The sequence below is a fragment of the Otolemur garnettii genome, unplaced genomic scaffold (assembly GCF_000181295.1).
Source record: "Otolemur garnettii isolate 467f Iridium unplaced genomic scaffold, OtoGar3 scaffold00005, whole genome shotgun sequence".
Lineage (NCBI taxonomy): Eukaryota > Metazoa > Chordata > Mammalia > Primates > Galagidae > Otolemur > Otolemur garnettii.
In genome coordinates, this window is record NW_003852400.1 from 3,678,371 (window position 1) to 3,702,693 (window position 24,323).

Sequence of the window (24,323 nt, forward strand, 5' to 3'; positions counted from 1 at the left end):
CCAGCTACTTGGGAGGCTGAGGCAAGAGAATCACTTAAGCCCAAGAGTTGGAGGTTGCTGTGAGCTGTGACGCCACAGCACTCTATCCAGGGTGACAGCGTGAGACTCTGTCTCAAAAAAACAAACAAACAAACAAAAAACAACACCAACCTGGCATTGTGGCAGGCGCCTGTAGTCCTAGCTACTTGGGAGGCTAAGGCAAGAGAATCACTTAAGCCTAAGAGTTTGAGGTTGCTGTGAGCTGTGACGCTACAGCATTCTATCCAGGGCGACATGGTAAGACTGTCTCCAACAAAACAAAAAAAAAGAGGAGGAATGGTTGAATGAATTATAATTATTCAAAACCAGCTGTACTGGTATCAACATATTTTAAGCCAAAATGAAAATTGTAGAATTATGCAACTCAGAATTTAGGAAATTTAGAAAATTATGTTTCTAAAAATGAAAAATTGAATACTATTCCACGTGATAAACTAATGGATCAACATGCTTCTGAAGAAAAAACATATTTTACTTCTTTAAACACATAGATTACTTAAGTGTAGAAAAGTTATGCCTATTTTAAGTTTTTTAATTATTTTTCTCTATTTTCCATGTTTTCCAAAATAAGTATACACTTATTGTATAACCTATCAAAAGGAATATTTAAAATCTATACCAGCAACTACAAATTACATAAACAATCAACATTCATCAATAAGGTGTTTATATTTAACTAAAAAACATACAAACCATTATACTCTCAACTATACTAGTCTTTATTTAGCACAGGTCCTTTTTACCCACCTGACATATTTTCCCTTTTCCGGCGTTGTAGTAGCACTGCCCTCTCTTTATCCAAACTCCTACATTAAAATATTAACATAATTATTTATCAAACTTTCACAAATTTAGATATGAAGGAGATCAATTAAAATGTGAAAAATTTTATAATTTCTTTAACGTTCTTAGTGAAAAACCAACAGTATAAACCATGTACAACATCCTTTGCCTCATGGTTTAGACACAACCTAGTAGTAGCAACAGATGCGAGGTAGGTGGCTCCACTGACTCCATTTAACTATGTTAAGAAAATAGTTTTTGGCTCGACACTGTAGGGTCATGCTTGTATACCAGCACTTTGGGAGGCTGAGGTGGAAGGACTGCTTGAGGCCAGGAGTTTGAGACAACCCTGAACAACTTAGTGAGATCCTATCTCTATAAAAAATGAAGAAAAATTAGCTGGGTGTGGTAGTGCACCTATAGTACCAGCTACATGGGAGGCTGAGGTAGGAGGAAGACCACCTAAGCTCAGGAGTTTTAGGCTGCAATGAGCTACAATTGTGGTATTGCGCTCCAGCCTGGGGGACACAGCAAAACCCTGTCTCCCCCAATAAAAAAAAAAAAAAAAAGAAAGAAAGAAAAGAAAAGTTTTAAATCAAGAAACACTTTTATGGCCGGGCACAGGGGCTCATGCCTGTAATCCCAGCACTCTGGAAGACAATGCAGGAGGATTATTTAAGCTCAGTAGTTCAAGACCAGCCTGAGCAACAGCAAGACCCTGTCTCTACTAATAACTGAAAAACTAGCTGGGCGTGGTGGGGCACATCTGTAGTCCCAGCTACTCAGGAGGCTGAGGCAAGAGGATTGATAGCTCAAGCCCAAGTGTTTGAGATTGCTAGGAGCTACGATGCCATGGCAATCTACCCAGGGTAACACAGTAAGACTGTCTCAAAGAAAAAAAAAAAGGAAGGAAGGAGGAAAAGAAACACACTTTTGTCACATTAAGTATTTAAAGCAAAAAGTCTGAAAAAACCTGTAATTAAAATGACAAATTAAATTTTTTAAAGTAAATGTATGACACTGAGTTAGAATCTATTTCATTATGACCATTTGCCTCAATTTCCACTTTTAACAATTAACAATGAACATTTAACAATTAAGTGAAATATTTCATTAACCTTCCCCAGCCTACCCTACCCATGAACTACGTCATCCAGAGTGATCCTTTTACTCTTTCCCCCCTCAACATTGTCATTGTATATACTTATTAGTCTAGCAGGGGTGTCCAACCTTTTGGCTTCTCTGTGCCACATTAGAAGTGTCTTGGGCCACACATTAAATATACAAACACTAACAAAAGCTGATGAGCAAAAAAAAAAAAAAAGGTCCATGAATAATTTTCATGATATCCATCACCACAGATAAGCAAAAAACTCCTCACATAATCCATATGCAGTTCACAAGCCATGGACTGCAAGTTGGACACCCCTGGTAGAGGTTAAGTAACAACAGATTATTCTCAGATGGGAAAACAAGGGCTGCAAATTAAAATGCTTAAAACTCAGTAACAGATCTGCCTTAATGTTCACTGGGACACATGACTATCCAAGAATCACCCCTAATTATCCTAGCTATCACAGAATGATATACAGATCTCCCTCAATTGACTGGCACATTCTAATGACGTGCCTTCCTAATGCTCAGTAACCAACTCTTACTAAAGCAATCAACAGATATTTATCCCATCAAAAAGTATCTGGCAAGAGGCTAATAACTATCATAAAGTGAAACAAAACCAAATAGAAAAACCTCACTCACAATAATAAATGACAAACATAACTACATTGATATCACCTTTTCTAATCTAATTAAACGGAAAATAATTCATGTCTGTCAAACACTACTGTGAAGCTTGGGAAAACAGGCATGCTTATCCATTACAATTCACATCTGCACAGCTCCTACCGAAGGGGAAGTTGGCAATAGCTAACAAAATTTTTCATATACATTCACCCTTTTACTTAAACTCATTTCTATCTGTAATAACAAAAGACTGGAAACAACCCAAATGTCTATCTAAATGGGCAGAGTACATAAAAAAGAATATATTTAAGCTGTAGAAAGAAATGAGTCAATCTCAATTATATTACCAGGAACTGATCTTCCGTGTGTGTGTGTGTGTGTATATATAAAATGTTTATATGTAAAATATATATATATATTTGGTTTTTTTTTATAGACAGAGTCTCGCTATGTCACTTTCAGTAGAGTGCCATGGCATCACAGCTCACAGCAACCTCAAACTCTTGGGCTTAAGCGATTCTCTTGCCTCAGCCTCCCAAGTAGCTGGGACTACAGGCGCCCGCCACAACGCCCAGCTATTTTTTGGTTGTAGTTGTCACTGTTTGGCAGGCCTGGGCTAAGTTTGAACACACCAGCTCTGGTATATGTGGTTGGTGCCCTAGCCACTGAGCTATATGCTCTGAACCCAGTATGTATTTTTAAGAGAGAAAAAAATGTGTCAAGGGTTCTATATAATATGCCACTGCTAACCTAAATAAGGAGGGACATACAAATATATAGAAAAATATTGTGTATAATAAAATAAGAAATGGAAGAAAATTTTTAAAGAATTATTATTTCTGTGATGGAAGGAACAGGGATAAAAAAGCTAGACTTATTTGAATACACCTTGTTTTATATATTTGATTTTAGAATGACAGAACTACTTCTTACATAATTGTAAAGTATACAGTTATAAAAGTAAGTAAAAGAAGCTGGGCACTGTGGCTCACTCCCATAATCCTAGCACACTGGGAGACTAAGAAGGGAAGATTGCTTGAGCTCAGGAGTTCCAGATCAGCCTGAGCAAGAGTGACAGAACTCATCTCTACTAAAAATAGAAAAATTTGCCAGGCACTGTGGCAGGTACTTATAGTCCCAACCACTTGGGCGGCTGAGCCAGGAGGATTGCTTGAACCCAGGAGCTTGAGGTTACTGTAAGCTAGGCTGATGCCATAAGCACTCTAGCCTAGGCAACAGAGGCATCATGAGGTATCCTTATAGAGATAGAAAAGTGTTCTATAACTTGACTGCTATAAATATTCAGATCCTAGCTGTCATATTGTATCCGTAGTTTTGTAAGATGTTAACACTGGAGGACACTAAGTAAAGAATACATAGGATCTCTCTGCATTATTACAAAACTGCATATAAATCTAAAATTAACTTCGAAAGTCTCATTCAAAAAAAATCAAAAGAAAACTGCTAGTGTGTGTCCAGTTGGTGTAAGAGCCACACAGCAAAATTATTTCAAAAGACTTTAAGCCCAATAAATCGACTTCAAAACCCTTGTGGATTATATATATGCCCCATGAGGAAAAAGTTCTTAACTGTTTTATATAATCATACTGTTGGTGCCACTGTTGTGTTGTCTCTGAGACTATTCTATTCTTTTGTAAGATTATGCAACTGAGTAATTATGCAATATTCTAATTACATTCTTGTCCATGTTTTTGTAAACTAGGATAAAAGGAGATAGAGATGCAATATAGAAATGGTAATTAATAACTTGTATTCCTAAATATTAACTGCAATTATCAGTATAACTCATACTTTTATCTTAAAAATCAACAAATGTAACATATTTCCCAACTTTGTCTACTAAAAAGAATGAAGATAGTGACCAATGTCATAGAAAGGAGCATGACCAGACTGCAGTCCTGGTCTTGAAAGCCAATTCTGAGTTTGGGGCACAGAAGTATAAATTAAGCCTGAGATACTTTGTCATATCAGACAGCAAAGAAGATATCAAAGTCCACTAGGGGACTGTCAAAAAGATTTAAAAACCAACTTGAAGATGCTTTTACTGTCCAAAAATGGAACAAAATTTAAGCATAATAAAGAGGCTGATATCCACTACCTTTAAATTCATGACTTTATAATGATACTTAAATTTTTTTCATTATTCTGAAAACTGGCAAATAAAGTCTAAGAATCAACAAGCATTTATTCTACCTTTCCTCACTGAAATATACCTGAAGAGAACTAAATAGTTAATATGGGAAAATTCTGTTCCCATAGAAATATTCCATCTAATAAGTAATGAACAATAGAATTAACATATCACTAATTTGCAAACTCTAATAAATTAATGGACCTAGGGATTATCAATGGCTCCTACTGTAGAGACAATCAGAAGAATACAGTCTATGAAAATAGTCCTACAAAAAAAAAAAAAAATTGAACCTAAATCTTATCAAGCCTATACACATACACACCTTTTCACAGAAATACAGAGGAACTTGTAAAATCATGAGACTGCAACTGGCAAAACTCATCAGGAGAAAAAATGAATTCCTTAAAAACATTGCTAAGTGACCAGGGGTGAGGTGAGAGAAGTAGGTTTAGATTACTACAGATTTAAGAGTGTATACAACCAATCAATATTGTAATAGTGACTGGATAAGCCAAAGATTTTGCTGCATGTACAATAATGATTTTGCTGTTATTTTTTTTTAAAGAATACGTTTCAGATATATACTGAAATGCATATATACTGAAATATGTATATGAAATATACAAATGAAATAATATGATATCTGGAATTTGCCTTAAAATAATACATAAAGCAAGTGTGTCCAACTTGCAGCCTGGGGCCACATGCAGATTATTTGAGGACTGCTTTGCTTATCTGTGGTGTCAGATATCAAAAAGTATGCACGGACCTTTTCTTTTGCTCATCAGCTTTCTTTAGTGTTTGTGTATTTAATGTATGGCCCAAGACAACTCTTATTCTTCCAATTTGCAGCAGAAAAGAAAAAAGGCTGGACTCCCCTGAAGAAGAAATACAGGACATTATAGATTAAAAAACATAATTACTGAACCAGTGTGGTGGAAATGTGAGTTCATTATACTATTTTACTTTTATATAACTTTGAAATGTCCAAAATAAAAAAATGAAAAAGAAATGGGGGAACAAAACATGCTAAAAACAGGAAGAATAACAGACCTACAAAATTCTGCAACTAAGGGAGTGTTCTTCTAGCAAATCTTTAATGTAGTACATTCCAGTGAAAAAAGTCATCATTTAGAAGATGCACTATTATTTTTTGCATAAGTAAAAACCTTACAAACTAAACCCTTACACACTATCAATGAGAAGATTCATCCTAACTTTAGAGTTGTCAGAATACAAGAGTAATAATAAACATTAAAATGAAAAGTAGATATAGAATTGATAAAATAGTGATTCATTAATACTTTAATCCAGAATTAATAAATTTCAGTTAACTAAATATTAACTTAGTAAAATTACTGGCAATTGCATTGGGTATGTGAAACTTACCTAGGCTGACAACGTTCACATAGGTATGTATCAGGAATATGCTGCCTGTCAATCCCCATGCAGTCAATATGTTGCCAAACACTTGAAAAAGAAAAAAAAAAGCAGAACATACATTATTAAAGTTATCTTTAAATTAAGATTTTATATTCCATTTAACTATCACTTAATAAGTGCCTACTTTGGTATTAGCACTCTCAAAAGTGCTGTAATACATAGAAATGTGTTTTTGGGAGATAAAATTTTGAGATGCAAAAACAAGAGGACAAATACAGGGTATATAAATTTCTAAAGCAAATACAATTTTAAAATATAAAAGGTATAAGTTACTAATAATTGTTTTGTGATTAGAAATCACAAAATGAACATATCCATAATACTTAAAGTTAATAGGAAAAGCCTCTTGGAAAATAATGCACTAATAGAACCTCATTTGGAAAATAGGGAAAAAAGGCATCACTGTAGCAACATTTATCAATTATCATTTGTCAGATGAGAAGAGTGGCCACAAGGCAGGGTGAGGTAGGAGGACTGCTTGAGCCAGCAGTTTGATATCAGCCTGAGCAAGAGCAAGGTCTTGTTTCTACAAAAAAATAGAAAAATAAGCCCAGTGGGGTGGTGCCCTCCTATAATCCCAACTACTCAGGAGGCTGAGGGAGGGGAATCACTTGCATCCAGGAGTTTGAGGTTACAGTGACAGATGATGATGCTACTATACTCTAGCCTGGGCAAAGAGAGACTGTCTCAAATAAATAAATAAATAAATGAGAGAGAAAGAGAGACAGACAGAGAGAAGGTGGCCACAAGATGGTCAAAATGTCTGAAGTCAATATTCATTTTGAGAAATGGTAGGGAGTAAAAATGGATCAGTGAAGTACAGTGTTAGATTACATATGACTTGGAATACTGGGATATGTGTACATTTTCCCTGTTAATAGATAACAATTAGAGGTGCCATGGGTAGCATATAGTATTATTTCAAACAGTTAAGAAACGGGAAGGAGAAGGAGCAACTAAAGAAGCTTTTTGAATATTCCAGACTTGAGTTAAAGGACAGAACCAGAATTATGGTAGAGAAAAAGAAGTTAAAGAATACAGAATATGGCTCGGCACCCATAGTGGTTATGGCTCCAGCCACATCCACTGAAGTTGGTGGGTTCAAACCTGGCCGGGCCACCTAAGCAACAATGACAACTGCAACAAAAAAAAATGGCCAGGTGTTGTGACGGGTGCCTATAGTCCCAACTACTTGAGAGGCTGAGGCAAGAGAATCGCTTGAGCCCAAGAGTTTGAGGTTGCTGTGAGCTGTGATGCCATAGCACTCTACCCAGGGTGACACCTTGAGACTCTGTCTCAAAAAAAAAGAATACAGAATATAAGAGGCATTCCATGAGGGCAAAAATTAAACCTAATTATTTTTTAATGAAATATCATGGACAAGTTTGAGGTAAACTTTTTGATTTGTTATTATTGTATGATTTTATTGCCAAGACTTTAATTTTTCTAAAGTCGACAAATATGCCTGTTTCCAAAAACAGTCTTAGCTTTTCTTTACAAAATAATTGGCTACCTTTAATATATAACTACAGCAGTCTCCCCCCCCACACACACATATCTGCAAAGTCACTTTCCGTGATTTCAATTAACTCATGGCAACTGCAGTCTGAAAATATTAAGATGTTTTAAGGGAGAGAGAGAGACCATTCATATAACTTTTATTATAACATATTGTTATAACTTTTCTATTTTATTAATTATTGTTGTTAGTCTTTACTGTGCTTATAAATTAAGCTTTATCACTGATATTTATAGGAAAACACACAGTGCTCAACATACAGGGTTTAGTATCACCCACAGTTTCAGGCATCCACTGGGGAGATACATATTCCACTAGCAACTAGCAAGGGCTACTGTACTAAACTAAGTGCTATCATGTTCATTACTTCTCAATTACAAATGTTGGGCCAAGAACAGATAGAATGTGGAAAGTAATAGAATATTATGTCAAAGAAGTGAAAAAAAGTGAGAAAGAAAAGCAGGGCAAATGATAACAAGGGTTAGAATAACAAAATAATTTGTGAGGTAAGTAATGATGTCCTATAGACAAATAGAAGAAGCAAAGCTAGAAAAATGAATAATCACCGCTGTAAATGTCAAACTTGAAAGAGGTAAGTATGAGCAGTAGGAATATAAAAAAACAAAGAGGCAATGTAAAGTAAGAACAGAGGAAAAAAGATTAAGCCCTGCGCTATACTACAGATTGAGCAAATAGAAGAGAGTAACAAAAAATAGATTCACGAAAAGCAGTTGCTCAGAAGCAAATACCTTGAAAAATTCAGAAATTGTATAACTGTTCTTAATGAATTTGTAGATGGATATAAAAAAGCCTAATCACAATTTCACTATTTTCTAAGAGATAATTGTATATTATATATAGATCAACTGCAAAAAGAAAAAATTATGCATTAAAATGAAAACATTGCTATAACAATGTTTATATGTTATTTATCAACAGACAAGATCAGCTAAGGGAAACCTCTTCTATATGACTGGCCACAGTATGATTTGACATTTTCTATTGTCATTTCTATTTTCTAAATCAATGTGCTACTAAAGTCATTTTTTAGGTTTTAAAAATTTGCCTCCTGAATAAATTTACTGTCATTAACCATGATAATGACAGATACTATGGGTGATGACAATTTATTTTTATGTTTGAAAAGGTACCACAGAGTATGTTCTTATTAAAATATACTCAAAGTATTAATATTACAATTTTCCATAAAAATATCAAATTTTACATTCCATTTAATACTTTAATTTCCCACATTTTGGCAAAAATTAACTTTCTGAAATATAATCCTAATGTATATCAATAACATCCAACTCCTAATCACCTAATCTGATAGAAGCAACATTATAAATAACACAAAGTAATTTTTATGTTTCTAGGATTTATTTTCATACTGACATTCAAATATGTATGAATGCCATACTACTTCACATCAAATAATAAAAGTGTGCCATAAGAACCAGACCCAGGATATTCTATAAAGCTATCGAACTTTCTTATGCCCTACAATGTACTTCATAAATACTCCTGCTCCCCACTCTATGCAATGGATAAACTCAGTAATTTTCAGGCTGAAATCCTACTGTTCTCTCTCCATTTTCCCAAGTCCCGCCCACCAAAACAAAACAAAACAAAAACCCCAAACCAACCAAACAACAACAAAAAAACAGCCAAAAACCAAAAAGGAAACAAAACCCCACTTTCTGTCCCAATCACACCTTCTCTAGGGGAGGAGGCCTTTCTTGGTGGTTGAACCAGGGTTGGGGGAGGGGAGACTGTGGTTCTGGTTCAAGGAGACTCCATAGTGCTGCAAGGTTCAAGTCAAAAGGAGGTGAGAGAGTCAGGTCAAACAAACATCAACCAAAATGTTTAATTCCCCCAAAATGGAAAATCATAGTTGACTACACAGCACAAAATAATTCTAAAGGAAATACGAAGGACGCAATTCTACTCTCATTTCTATCTTGTCTTCTACTGTATGCACTTGTATTACTATTGAACTAAGTGCAAAGAAAGATGTGATCCTACATAAATAAAGTTCAGAAAGGATTGCCTATTACTCAGTTAACACTAGGGTTTTCTTTTTTTTCGTTTTTTTTTTTTTTTTTAACATAATCTCAAGCTGTTGCCCTTGGGTAGAGTGGTGTGGCATCACAGCTCACAGCAACCTCCAACTCCTGGGCCTAAACGACTCTCTTGCCTCAGCCTCCCAAGTAGCTGGGACTATAGGCATCCGCCACAACCACCAGTTATTTTTTGGTTATAGTTGTCGTTGTTGTTTGGCAGGCCTGGGTTGGATTTGAACCCACCAGCTCTGGTGTATGTGGCTAGCGCCTTAGCCGCTTGAGCTACAAGTGCTGAGCCAACACTAGGGTTTTCTAATAAGCTTTTTTCACAAAGGGGCTTTTTCTAGGAATAAGATAAACTGTATCAATAGTAGCAGAAGTCCTATTTAACATATATATTCATTAATTCATCAGAAGTGATTTTAGTTATCTTTTCCAACATTAATAATCAAAGGTTAGCAGCATTCAAGAAAAATAAACTAATGGTGTGAAATATTTTACCTGCATTTGTCACAACAGATCATGTATCCATCATCATGTGTAAAACCACATATGCACCTGGTTACATCAGTACCATAACTTCCATCCTCAGATGTGCTGATTGTAGTAGCACTGGAAGTTTCATCAAAGTTAGGAGTAGTAAATATGCCTACTTCATTTTTGCTAATAAGAACTGATGGAGGAGGGGAAGCTGGAGGTGTTGGAGGAGGACGAGCACCATAATTATGGTCCTGGATAATTGAACACAAACACAGTACGATATTATTTAATTTTAACAATGATATGAACTAAGCAACTTAAATAAAATTCAACCTTTAATTTGAATATTCAAGAGATATGAAACTGAGTCATTTATTCCTTAAACACCACTAAAGAATGAGTTGGTGAAACTAGATATTAAACCACAATAAGTGAATGTATTTATCACAAGGCGGAGGTGGTCACTTTCACATCCAAACCTCGTCTCAGCCCTACCAAATCAGAAACTATCTTCACAGTCCTATGGTCACAAAGCTACACCTTCAAGATGAAGACAGGTGAAAAATGTGAGAATAGAGGTAAAAAAATTAAATAACCCTCAGGAATATGGAAGCAAAAGAATAACAAAAACAACAACAAAGAGATATTATCACTATAAGATATATAATGTGTGATTTTTTTTAATATGGTAATTTTTATTCTGGTCCAAGTAGTAAAAATCCCTCATAATTGTACCTTCATGATACAAAATATGTCCAATTCTACAACTATATCTGAATCTAAACTCTGCCTCTTACTAGCTATGCAATATTGAATAAAAGTTAAATTAGATAAGCTCTCATTTTTCTGAGCTATGAAACAGAGAAGAAAACTATATCTGATAAGGTTATCACATTTATGAGATAAAATATGTGAACACACTTAGCAGAGATTTTGACACATAACAAGTTCTCAATAAATGGTAACTATATCATTTTTACATCAACTACATAAATTACTATATAGTTCAGAATTAACAGTAGATAGTACAATACAACCTTACCTACGGTCTTTTTATAAAGAAACATACGTAACTAGTGATGGCATCAATTGCAAAATAGGAAGATAAATGAAAAATTAAACTATAAATTATACACCTACTTATTTATAGACTATGAACAAAATATGGCTTTTAAATATGAAGTTTTAAGCATAATACCACAATACCATCCATATCTACTTTCAACCTCTAAATTGTAAAAATATCCTTCCAGAGAAATATTTGACACTTACCGCATAGGGCAAACCAATGTAACTATGTGAATGATGCGAACTGCTGGTATATAACTGGTGGGGATAACTGTTGGATTTCTCAACTACCACAGGGCTAGCTTCTACGGATTCTGGTCTGGGGAAAAAAAGTTGCATCAAAGAGAATTCCATTCATTTTTGTCTTTTAATCAATTAAAAATAAGTATTTACACTAATATATTGGCTATACAAATATAATGTCTATTTATAGTAGGCAGACATGCTGTAGGTAAAATATATCCCACCTAAATTCTATGACATAACAAAACTTATGTTTAAAATAAATGTTCCATTCCTAGTTCAAATACAGTATCCCTCTCACCACTAACAAAAAATAATAGAGACCAAACATTATTTAATATACCCAGTCACACCCTATGAACACTAACCACAGGATTGATGAGAAGTGGTAGATATAATTTAAACAAGGTTAAGGACACAATGAATCGATATGGACTCAAACTTAAAGTATGCTATAGGTATGTGTTGAGTGTGCATAGATATAATAGGGTCTTGGAAATGTCAGTAAAATGAGAGAACAGGAAACCTCTCAACGAACTGGGATTTATATCTGGGCCAAAAAAAGCAGCAATCTGTAGTAAGATCAGCAATCCTAGACTGCTAACAGTTAAGTGAGGGTGACTGCCCACTATAGTTGACATGTAAGCTCCCTGACCTAGCATTTTACATACATCGCTTTCCCATTTCTTTACTTACACCAATCCTTCTGAGGCCGACTTTGGCTAATTGCTACTGATCAATGAGGTAGTGAGGTCAATTCACACTGAAATTAATCTCTCCCTGAACATACCCAACATGATTTATTTCTGTGCCTATATTTCACAATACTATAGCCATCCCTTGAAATAAGTTTTCCATTACAAGCCTTATCTCACCTTTTATTCAAAACTTTCCCTTAGAACTTAGTACTATTTGCACTGTTAATAATTTAAGACTTCATAATGGCTACACTCTAATTGGTCTTAAGACTGCAGCATAAAAACTTTTATAGGCAATTATTTCTTAATATATTGTCCCCCTTCACAAAAATCTCAATTTAGCTCTAAGTGATTGCTGTTGGAGCCCAGTTTGTCAGAATCGGCAATAAGATACAAACTGAGGTTATTAAGTGGTTTTAAAGGTGACTTAAAAAAGAATCTCTTGGGGGCAGCACCTGTGGCTCAAAAGGGTAGGACGCTAGCTCCATATGCCGGAGGTAGCAGGTTCAAAGGTAGCAGGTTCAAACCCAGCCCTGGCCAAAAACAAAAAAATCTCTTAACATGTTCTGAATATAGTCATGCTTTGCTTAATGACAAGGATTTGTTCTGAGAATAGGAATTTCATTGTTGTGCAAACATGATAGAGTGTATTTACACAAACCAAAACGGTATAGCCTATCATATACCTAGGCCATGGTATAATGGCCTACAGTTCCTAGGCTATAAACTTGTACAACATGATACCGTACTGAATACCATCACCAACTATAACAGAGTGGTAAGTAGCCACATATCTAAACATAGAAAAAGTAAGAGTCAAAACACAGTATAAAAGATTAAAAGCAGAACACCTGTTTAGGGCAGGTCCAATATAATCTTAGGGGACCACCATCATATACAGTGGTCCATTCTTGAACAAAATACTGGGTAGCACAGGAGTGTACTTTGAAAATAGATACTAAAAAAAAAAGAAAAAAGAAAATACATACTCAACCTAATATCTATGCTGTTACATTCAGAATTCACTTTTTCTTTTAAAAGAAATGTTTCTTAATTTCAAAATTAACACATGTTCCTTGTATAAAATTTAAACACAGAAGTACATAGTAAGTGAAAGATCATGTCCCCACTCAACCCTAAGACATTCCCATGTTAATACTGCTATGTATTCCCCTCTACATTTTCCTAAGCATAAATATAAGCTACACAATTTCCTGTTTTTTTTTATTATAATTTTTTTTTTATTACTTCTTCCTCCTGTAGTGTTCTCTTGCCCCCCATGTAGCTAGGATTACAAGGTCCAGCTGTCTTGTTGTTGTTGTAGTAGAGACGGGGTCTCACTCTGGCTCACTCCTCAGGCGGGTCTTCAGCTAGTCTGAGCACAGGTGATCCACCTGCCTTGGCCTCCCACAGCACTGGGACAACAGGTGTGAGCTACCATGCCCGGCCACAATTTCCTGTTTTTAAAATCTGAGAATATACTCTATATATTCACAATTTGCTTTTTTCTCATCCTTAAATATCAATATATTTCTACCTTATTCTTGGTAATAACTGTCTATTTCATTATATGAATGTGCCATAACTTATTTAACAATTTCCCTATGGGTATTTACATTATTTTTATTTTTCACTATTAAAAATATCACTGCAGGGCGGTGCCTGTGGCTCAGTGAGTGGGGCACTGGCCCCATATACCAAGGGTGGTGGGTTCGAACCCAGCCCTGGCCAAACTGCAACAAAAAAATAGCTGGGCGTTGTGGCAAGTGCCTGTGGTCCCAGCTACTTGGGAGGCTAAGAGGCAAGAGAATCACCTAGGTGCAGGAGTTGGAGATTGCTGCAAGCTGTGTGACACCAGGGCACTCTAGCAAGGGCGATAGAGTGAGACTCTGTCTCTACCAAAAAAAAAAAATATATATATATATATATATATAGAGAGAGAGAGAGAGAAAGAGATCACTGCAAACGTACACCCTCCATTATTTATTTTTTATGCATACATGGTAGTAGTTTCTATAATCTATTTCTAGAGGTACAAATGCTGAACAAAAGGTAAATGCACAAAAAAGAAATAGATGCCACCAAATTGCCTTTGATTACAATATTGAATCCTTTAAAATTCTTTTAAAATTACATAGAAGAAAGAAGGGGGGGCGGCGCTCGTGGCTCAGTTGGCAGGTTGCTAGCTACATACACCTAGGGTGGCGTGTTCGAACCTCATCCGGGCCTGCTAAACAACAATGACAACTGCAACCAAAAAATAGCTGGGCGTTGTGGCGGGCGCCTGTAGTCCCAGCTACTTGGGAGGCTGAGGCAAGAGAATCACTTACACCCAAGAGTTTGAGGTTGCTTTCGAGCTGTGAAGTCATGGCACTCTACCCAGGGCGACAACTTAAGACTCTCTCAAACAAACAAAAAAAAAAAAAAAAAAAAAAGAGAGAGAGAGAGAAAGAAAGAAAGAAGGGGGAGTTTTAGTCATGATTTATAGTACTATTTACTATTAAAACAGCATGCAGAAACTGTGGCCAGAGTAGAAAGATTCACTCAAAGATTTAGATCAAACTGCAATATGTTACTTTATAAAAGAGTATGGGCAAGGCTGGGCACAGTGGCTCATGTCTGTAATCCTAGCACTCTGGAGCTCAGGAATTTGAGACCAGCCTGTCTCTAAAAATAGCCAGGCATTGTGGCGGGTGCCTGAAGTCCCAGCTACTCATGAGATTGAGACAAGAGGATTAAGTAGAAGAGTTTGAGGTTGTTGTAAACTATGGTGCCACAGCACCCTAAGGAGAGTAACAAAGTAAAACTCTCTCTCAGGAAAAAAAAAAAAAGTGTGGACAAAACTGATATTTTGGAGTAGCTAATGATCAAGGTAAAATAAAAATAATAACTTACAATGCAAATGCAAATAAGCTCAAGCATGTAAACCAGTCATCACAAATGCTTTGCATAATTTCATGATTCAAATTAAAGCTGCAGGACTGATAAAACGGCAATGCAAGAAAGTAGAAATAAGATATCATTATGTCTAATGCCTGTACAGTAGTGCTCCCTTATCCATATGAAATATGTTCCAAGACCCTGAGAGGATGCGTGAAACCACAAACAGTACTGTTGACTACTATAAATCAGAACATGTTTCTGGTCATGTCTTCCACTCACATATTTAATACCTTTTCCTTATTAATCACTGATCACTTATTAAAGCCATAACTTTTGCAGTGTGAGGTGCAATCACAAAATAAGCACAAATTTCTTCTTCCTTCTTCATAAATTCAGGGACAAAAGATTCATTTTTAAAAAATTTCAGATTGATATGAGGGAACAAATGTTTAGGTTACGTTGTTTTCATTTCTTTTTTTTGTTTGTTTTATTTTATTTTATTTTGGGTTTTTTTTATTTCTTTCCTTTTTTTTTTTTTTGGTCGAGACAGAGTCCTCACCCTGTGCCCCTGAGCAGAGTGCAGTGGCTTGTGGGCATCCCGCTGCCTCAGTCTCTGGAAGCCGCTGGGATTACAGGCGCTTGCCACGGTGGCTGGCTGGTTTTTTCCATTTTTTTCATGAGTCGGGGGTCTCACTTTCGCTCAGGAGAGTCTTGAATTCCTGAGCTTCAGTGATTCTCCCTCCTCAGCCTCCCACAGTGCTGGGATTATAGGCATGAGCCACCACGCCTGGCTGTTGTTTTCATTTCTAAGGTAAAGTTCAAGTTGTAGTCAAGCCCTTCACCCAGGAGGCGTGAACACCCTCACATTGTGCACATTAGGTGAGATCCCACCAATCACCCTCCTTCTTCCAAAGATTCATTCGTAATATGTATCTTGGCAAACTCAGCATATGATCTTTTTCCTTTCTTCATTAAGTAAAGAACTTTTACCTTTTCACTTAAAGGAAGCATTTTGTTGTCTTTCTTTGGCACATATGAATTAATAGCATTACTACTTTTGTACTGGGGCCATCATGAAGTAGAATAGGGTAACTTAAATCTAAGCTCTGTGATACCAAAAGAATCAGTCTGATAACCAAGATGGCTAAGTGATTAACAAAAGGGTAGCAAATATAGCATGGATACTATTCACGTCCCAAGTGAGACAGAACAAGATTTCATGATACTCAGAATGGCACACATTTAAAAATTTATGAACTGTATGTTTCTGAAATCCATTTAATATGGTAACTAAAATCTCAGAAAGTGAAACCTCAGTTAAGAGGGACTAATCTACTTATTAAAAGTAATTTTAGGCTGGGTGCAGTGGCTCAGCCCAGTAATGCTAGCACTCTGGAAGGCTGAGGTGGGAGGATCTTAGGAGTTCAGGATCATCCTGAGGAACACGAGAGAGTGTCTCTACCAAAAAAAGAAAAATTAGCCAGGCACAGTGGTATGTATCTGTGCTCCCAGCTACTCAGGAGGCTGAGGTAGGAGGACTGCTTGAGCACAGGAGTACAGAATGGCAGTGAGCTATGGTGACACCACTGTACTCTACCAAGGTTAAGAGAAGCGAGACTCTGTCTAAAAAAAAAAAAAAAGATAATTTTAATAAGAAGGTAACAATAGTTTTTTAAAAACTGGTTGATCAGGCTGGGCACAGTGGTTCATGCCTGTAATCCTAGCACACTGGGAGCTGAGGTGGGTGGATTGCCTGAACAACAGCAAGACCTCATCTCTAAAAATAGCCAGGTGTTGTGGCAGCCAGCTTCAGGAGGCTGAGGCAAGAGAATCGCCTGAACCCAGGAGTTTGAGGTTGCTGTCAGGTATGATGCCACAGCACTCTACTGAGGGTGACAAAGTGAGACTCTGTCTCAAAAATAATAATAATAATTGGTTGATCTATCTTAAGGATTCTCCTGAACTATGAAATACCCTTTATTTAAAATAAAATAATAAAATAATATTTTTTAAGTAACAGATATTAGAATGGTTCTTTATAAGTTCCACGGTCCTAAATATCTCAAGTCTCTGCATTTCTAGAGCACAGTAAATATAAAAACAATATGGTAACAACTACAACTAACATCCTTTGACCAAGTAACCCCAGGAATTTATCCTAAGGAAGTAATTTTCACTAAAGACAGGACTGCAGCATTAAAATGCTCATTGTAACACTATTCATAAAAGTGAAACAGAAGCGGATGTCACTTCAATGTCCAATCATTGGAAAATGATTATTTAAACCTGAACAAACCTTTCTGAGTAAACTACATTTACAAGTGGACAATAGCCACACAGGAATTCATAGTAACAAAAACTGCTAAGTTGAAGTCATAAGAGTTCTCCTCTAAAATCTCCTAAATTATCATAAAGCTTTAATAAAATTTTAAAGACAAGTTTAAACAGACAATATGTGATACATTGTTGTGTAAATAGCTACTACAGCATTCTGTTTAGCCAATTTATATAGATTCACATAAACACCCAGATAATATACAAGCATAACACTTATCATCAAATAAAAAACTATTAGTACAGCGTTTCTCTAAATCATATGTATCAAAACATAATCCATGATGCTATGTTCATCCTATAGACAAATGAGATTTCACTTAACATAATCTTTTTTTTTTTTTTTTTTTTTTGAGACAGAGTCACTATGTTGCCCATGGTAGAGTGCCGTGGGTCACAGCTTACAGCAACCTCCAACTCTTGGGCTTAGGCAATTCTCTTGCCTCAGCCTCCCAAGTAAGTAGCTGGGACTACAGGCACCTGCCAAAACACCCAGCTATTTTTGTTACCAGTTGTCACAGACGTATTTTAGCTGGCCAAGGATGGGTTTGAACTCACCACCCTCAGTATATGCGGCTGGCACCCTACCCACTGAGCCAAAGGCACTGCCCCATTAATATAATCTTGATATGTGACTTTTTTTTTTTTGAGACAGAGCCTCAAGCTGTCCCCCTGGGTAGAGTGCTGTGGCATCACAGCTCACAGCAACCTCCAACTCCTGGGCTCAAGTGAGTCTCCTGCCTCAGCCTCCCAAGTAGCTGGGACCACAGGCGCCCGCCACAACATCCAGCTATTTTTTGGTTGTAGCCATCATTGTTGTTTGGTGGGCCCGGGCTGGATTCAAACCTGCCACTTTAGGTGTATGTGGCTGGCGCCTTAGCCACTTGAGCCACAGGTGCCGAGCCATGACTTTTCAATTAGAGAAAAAGCAGCTTGTATACTGGTTTTCACTCACTCATATATTGCTTTATTTTCTTAAATCACTGAATCAGAAAAGATATCTTTATCCACGGGAAACTTCCCAAGAGATATTCATTCCCTACTCTGAGAATTCTAATTTTCAAAATGGCAAAAATAGCAGGTAATTCAGTTATTACCAATATATAAACAATAAAGTATGGTCAAATGGTCAAAACCACCATAAGTTATAGATGAACAGTTTTTCAAAATTGTGAATTGTTTTCAACAAGCAGAAGAACTTCATTGAATAAAGAGAGATTATAACATGCAATTTGGCTCCAAAACTAAAATAAGAACTTACGTTAATAACTAAGCCAATACTTGGGTGCTGTTACCCTAACAGCTACAAAGTACAAACGGAATAATCCAATTAGAAAAACCACCAATCTGTAATCTCTTAAAGGCAACAGATAACCATGGATGCTGAAACCCCTAAGTAAAAAGTTGATGGGTAGAAAAGAGAACAACACCTGAACCTGTTAATCATCATTCTTTCCTCCACCAAAAGTTAGACAACCAAACTTTATTTGCCTCTCCAAATGCTATGCAATACAAAGTACACAGTCCTACTTATCAAGTACCATACTAAAAAGAAAAGAAAAATAAGAGAAATGGAAAGAAAAAGAACAGAACCTAAAACTCTATTCTAAATACCAGTTTACCGGAAATTGGGGTAAAGAGAATTACATGACACCACAACGAAGCAATCAGCCAAATCCAGAATGTTAAAACCTCTATAGGGCCAATTTTCTTATATATGGCATGAGGGAAAATAAATTAAGAGGAGTTGGAGTGGGGTTGTTACAGATCAAAAGAAATTTAAGAGACATTTTAATCAAATACACTGTGTGAATTGTGTTTGAATCCCAATTTGAACACAATTACAAAAAAAATTTTTTTGAGAAAAGTGGGGAAATGTAAAGATGAACTGAGTATTTTATAGTATTGTTAATTTTGTTATATAAGGAAAGAGTATACTAGTTTTCTTTTTTTTTAAAGTCCTTAATTGCTAGTGATGTATACTAAACAATACATGAGTGAAAAGATGTGGGCATTAGTTCTAAAATACTTCAAGAAAAAAAGAAAAGCTGAGGGATAGGTGAAACAAGATTGGCAGAACTCCCCAGGCACAATGGTGCATACCTATAATCCCAGCTACTGCAGAGAATTGCTTGAGCCCAGGAATCAAGACTAGCCTGAACAACATAGATTATGAGATTTCACTTAACATAGGTGAGGTGTTTTGCAGAACACCTCAAGACAAAACAATCAAAACTAAAAAAGACAACCAGTACCCTCCGTTTTTAATTTAGACTGGCAAAACTTAGAATACTAACTTCAAATACCCTGAAGCTGAGTAATGGCCACCTAGGATTATTATTGTTTTCTCTACTATTATGTACATATTTACATTTCCAAACTAAAAAGTGAAATAAAAAAGTTCCCTAATATATTTTTTTTTTTACTTTATTTTTGAGACAGAGTCTTACTATGTCACCCTTGATAGAGTCCCATGGAGTCACAGCTCACAGCAATCTCAAATTCTTGGGCTTTAAGCAATTCTCTTGCCTCAGCCTCCCAAGTAGCTGAGACTAACAGGCACCCGCCACAATGCCCAGCTAGTTTTTGTTGTTGTTGTTGTTGTTGTTATTATTGTTGTTGCAGCTGTCATTGTTGTTTAGCTGGCTCAGGCCGGGTTTGAACCCACCAGCCTTGGTGCATGTGGTGGGCTTAGTAACTACTGTGCTATGGGGTCCGAGCCAAGTTCCCCAAGCTTATTATCTTACATTTAATATTTCTATACACTCAGTATCAATAAGAATGGTATACTATATCCTTTCTTCTCTCTATTTGTAGACTCTTTCTTAAACCTTACTTACTAAATTCAACAAATTATTTCAACTGCTCCCTAAAGAGTACTTTTCTGAATGGTTCAACTCATTGCAATTTTATCATTCCTAAAGTGCTTATTTATTGTATTGTTAAATTATTACTCTTCATGTAATATGAAGTTAAAGGGTGTAGAGGAGGACCCAGAGATGATGGGAGGTAAGTCAGACAAGGACCAGTTCAGAAAAGACCTTGGATATCAAACTAAAGATGATCTTTTATCCTGAAAAACTACAGAGAAGCGCTAATGATGGCTTGCCTTTCCCTCAAGCAAGGTAATGATGTGATCAGAGCAGTACTCTGGCAAAACAAAGCTGAAGGCTTTAAATACAAGGTTGAGTAATCTATATGTAAATAATTCTCCTAGATTCAGTAGGTTCTGGAGGAACCCTGAACCTAATCATGTATGTAAAAAGTGTTACTTTTCCAAGACTCCTACCCCAATCCTCACAAATAAATTTCCTCTGCTTAGTCTAACCCTTCATTTGTTTGTTGTTGTTGCAGTTTTTGGCCAGGGGCTGGGTTTGAACCCGCCACCTCCGGTATATGGGGCCGATGCCCTACTCCTTTGAGCCATAGACACCATCTGTAACCCTTCATTTTTTTTGAAAAGCACTTAGCACTCTGTCTAGTTTCAAAATGACCCTCATGGTGTATGGGTCCAAACTAGTAACCTTTTTATTTAAAAAAGGGATATTAAAATGTATAGTTTGTTATTACAACAAATAATTTCACAATTTATCCTTGAGTTTCTTCAACTCTCTAGTATGGTACTAACTGGTGATTTACTTTCTTTTTTTTTTGCAGTTTTTGGTCAGGGCTGGGTTTGAACCCGCCACCTCCAGCACATGGGGCCAGCACCCTACTCCTTTGAGCCACAGGCGCTGCCCTGATTTACTTTCATTAATTTTTTTCATGAGGTATAAAAACACTTTTAGATTAGGCTAATACTTAGTTGCTTTCAATGACAATGTAAAAATAAAAGACTTTCAAGCAAGGCAAGATGGTTCATGCCTGTAATCCTAGCAGTCTAGAAGGTGGAGGGAGGAAGATTACCTGAGCAAGAGTGAAACCACATATCTACTAAAAATTGAAAAATTAGCTGGGCACAGTAGTGTGTACCCATAGTCCTAGCTACTCGTAAGACTGTGGCAGGATAAGCACTTGAACCCAAGAGTCTGAGGTTGCAGTGAGCTATGATGATGCCACTGCACTCTAGTCCAGACAACAGATTGAAATACAGAAAAACAAAGTAAAACAAAAAAAAAACCCTCTCTATATATACAGACACATATATATAATATACTAATTTGAAGTGTACTTTGGAGGGGGATACACGACTGTCCAAGGAATTAAATGTGGAGGGTGAGGGAAAAGGACGAATCAAGAATGACACTTTAGGGTTTTGGCTTAAGCAACTGGATAGAGAAGGAGCATTTAAAAAAACAGATGAGCCTAAAGAACAACAAAAAGCAGATTTAGAGGCTGGATCCATCAGGTATTAAGTATGAAATGTCTGATTTCCTTAAGTACCAAGCTTGACAACTGATATCACTGACATTTTCACTTTGACAATTCTTGTTTTTTTTATTGTTAAGATACATGCTCAATCTTTCAAAAGTACATTTTAGCTTATGATTCAAATTTTTTTCAGAGCAACTTATGTGAAACCATGGCTAAGTCAAAATTTTGTGTTATTTTTGAATACGAATTCCACTGTGGAATGAGTGCAGCACAGATAGCTTGAAATATCAATGAAGTGTTCAGGAAGGGTGTGGCTAATAAAGGCACAATGTGTTGATAGTTGGAAAAGTTCTGTTCTGGTGTTCTTAATCTTGAAAATGAGACTTGCAGGCAACCTGAGACCAAGGTGGATAATGATGAGCTGAAAGCTGTACTGGAAGTAAACCCATCTCAACCTACATATGAATTAGCAGCAAGGTTTGACATTACTATTCCAACAATATTGGATCACCTGAAACAAACTGGCAAGGTAAAGAAGCTGGGTAGATGGGTTCCGCATGAATTAAAGTCGCGAAGCTTGCCTTTCTTTGCATCATGAAATAACACCACATTTCTAAACCAAATTGTTATATGTGAGGAAAAATTGATTCTTGGCCAGGCGTGGTAGCTCATACCTATAATCCTAGCACCCTGGGAGGCTGAGGCAGGTGGATTGCTTGAGCTCAGGAGTTTGAGACCAGTCTGAGGAAGAGTAAGATCCTGTCTCTACTAAAAATAGAAAAACTACCTGAGCATTTTGACAGGTGCCTGTAGTCCCAGCTACTTGGGAAGTTCAGGCAAGAGGCTGTCTTGAGCCAAGAAGTTTGAGGTTGCTGTGAGCTATGATGATACCACAGTACTCAACCCCAGGGTGACAGACTGTCCAAAAAAAAAAAAAAGGATTCTTCTGACATAAAGGTAAACCATTTCTACCCCATATTGTTACATGTGAGGAAAAATGGATTCTTTTTGACAATTTCAAGTGTTCACAGCACAGTGGCAAGTTAATGGTGTCTGTTTGGTGATCCAGTGCTGGTATCCACTACAGCTGCATGAAACCTGGCCAACCAATTACAGCAGATATCAACTGCAACCTAATGAATGAAATGATGAGGATGCTTACAATTAAGCAGCCAAGACTGATCAACAGAGACAGGCCAATCCTTTTATAAGACAACACTCAACCACATATTATGCCACAATGCCACAATGCTTGCTCAAACTACAGAAGCTGGACCTGGAAACTCTCTGTCACCAGACCTTGCACTGACTGACTACCACTTCTTCCGTACTTTGGACCACATCTTGCAAGGAACAATATTCAAATTTCAACAGGCTGTAGAAAGTGCCTTTCATGATTTCACTGCCACTCACTCTCCAGGCTTCTTCACTGCTGGCTATTAGGATAGCCAATAGTTTAGGCTCATACTCTGATTAATTGTACTACTTCTTGTTTGAAATATAATATGCCAAACTTTTTTTTTTTTTTGAGACAGTCTCACTTTGTCGCCTTTGGTAGAGTGCCATGGTGTCATAGCTCACAGCAACCTCAAACTCTCAGGCTCAAGCAATCCTCTTGCCTCAGCTTCCTGAGTAGCTGGGACTACAGGTGCCTGCCACAATCCCTGGCTATGTTTTTTAGAGATGAGGTCTGGCTCTGGCTCAGGCTGGTCTCAAACCTGTGAGTTCAGACAATCCACCCACCTCAGCCTCTAATATGCTAAACTTTTGATTTGTAATCAGGCATTTTATTTCAGATTTAATGACCTAATATAAATCTAGAGCTTGGAAAGAGTGATCACATAAAAATTTGGAGGTATCCATCTTGGAGATGGCATTTAAAGCCAGGAAATAACTTAAAATGCAAGTTCTTAAAAAGGGTAAGAGGCTAAAATTGAGTCTTAGTCTAATATTTAGAGCCTGGGCATAACACAATAAACTAGCAAAGACTGAGAAAGAGTGATCAATTAAGTGCAGTACCTATAAAGCTAGAATTAAATCTTTCTAGTAGGAAGGATTTACCTCAAATCTTAAAAAAACTGCATAAATTACAGAAGACTACCACTTAGTTTACAACATGGGTAGTTATGGTAGTGTTGTACAGCCCAATAATGAATGTAAGTAACTTTTTCAAGGAGTTTTGCTATTAAAAAGATGAGAAAAATAGACTAATAAACAGGAACAGGAATTTTGTTACAGGATTATTTGTATACAATGGGAATGATCTAATAGAGAAGTTGAAGATAGAAGAGAGATGGAATAGCTAGCTGTAGGCTAGAATGAAAGGTAAAGATATTTAAAACGTGGCTCAGTGCCTGTAGCTCAAGTGGCTAAGGTGCCAGCCACATACACCTAAGGTGGCGGGTTCAACTCCAGCCTGGGCCAGCCAAACGACGACAGCTGCAACAACAACAAAAAAAAAATTAGCCAGGCATTGTGGCGGGTGTCGGTGTTCCCAGCTACTTGGGAGGCGGAGGCAGGAGACTCGCTTGAGCCCAGGAGTTGGAGGTTGCTGTGAG

The 24,323-nt window shown here is 36.7% G+C and overlaps 1 protein-coding gene across 7 annotated transcripts in view; it reads right to left on the bottom strand.

The window, feature by feature from the left end:
* The window catches only part of KMT2E (lysine methyltransferase 2E), a 103,789-nt gene that overhangs the window by 42,027 nt on the left and 37,439 nt on the right, over positions 1-24,323 (bottom strand). For all 7 annotated transcript variants that reach the window (XM_012812224.2, XM_023518737.1, XM_023518711.1 and 4 more), the window contains 4 exons: positions 11,498-11,612; positions 10,247-10,476; positions 6,110-6,190; positions 787-845 (listed from right to left, as the gene is read on the bottom strand). In XM_012812224.2, coding sequence (XP_012667678.1) covers positions 787-845; positions 6,110-6,190; positions 10,247-10,476; positions 11,498-11,612 — 485 coding nt within the window. The remainder of the gene's footprint in view (positions 1-786; positions 846-6,109; positions 6,191-10,246; positions 10,477-11,497; positions 11,613-24,323) is intronic.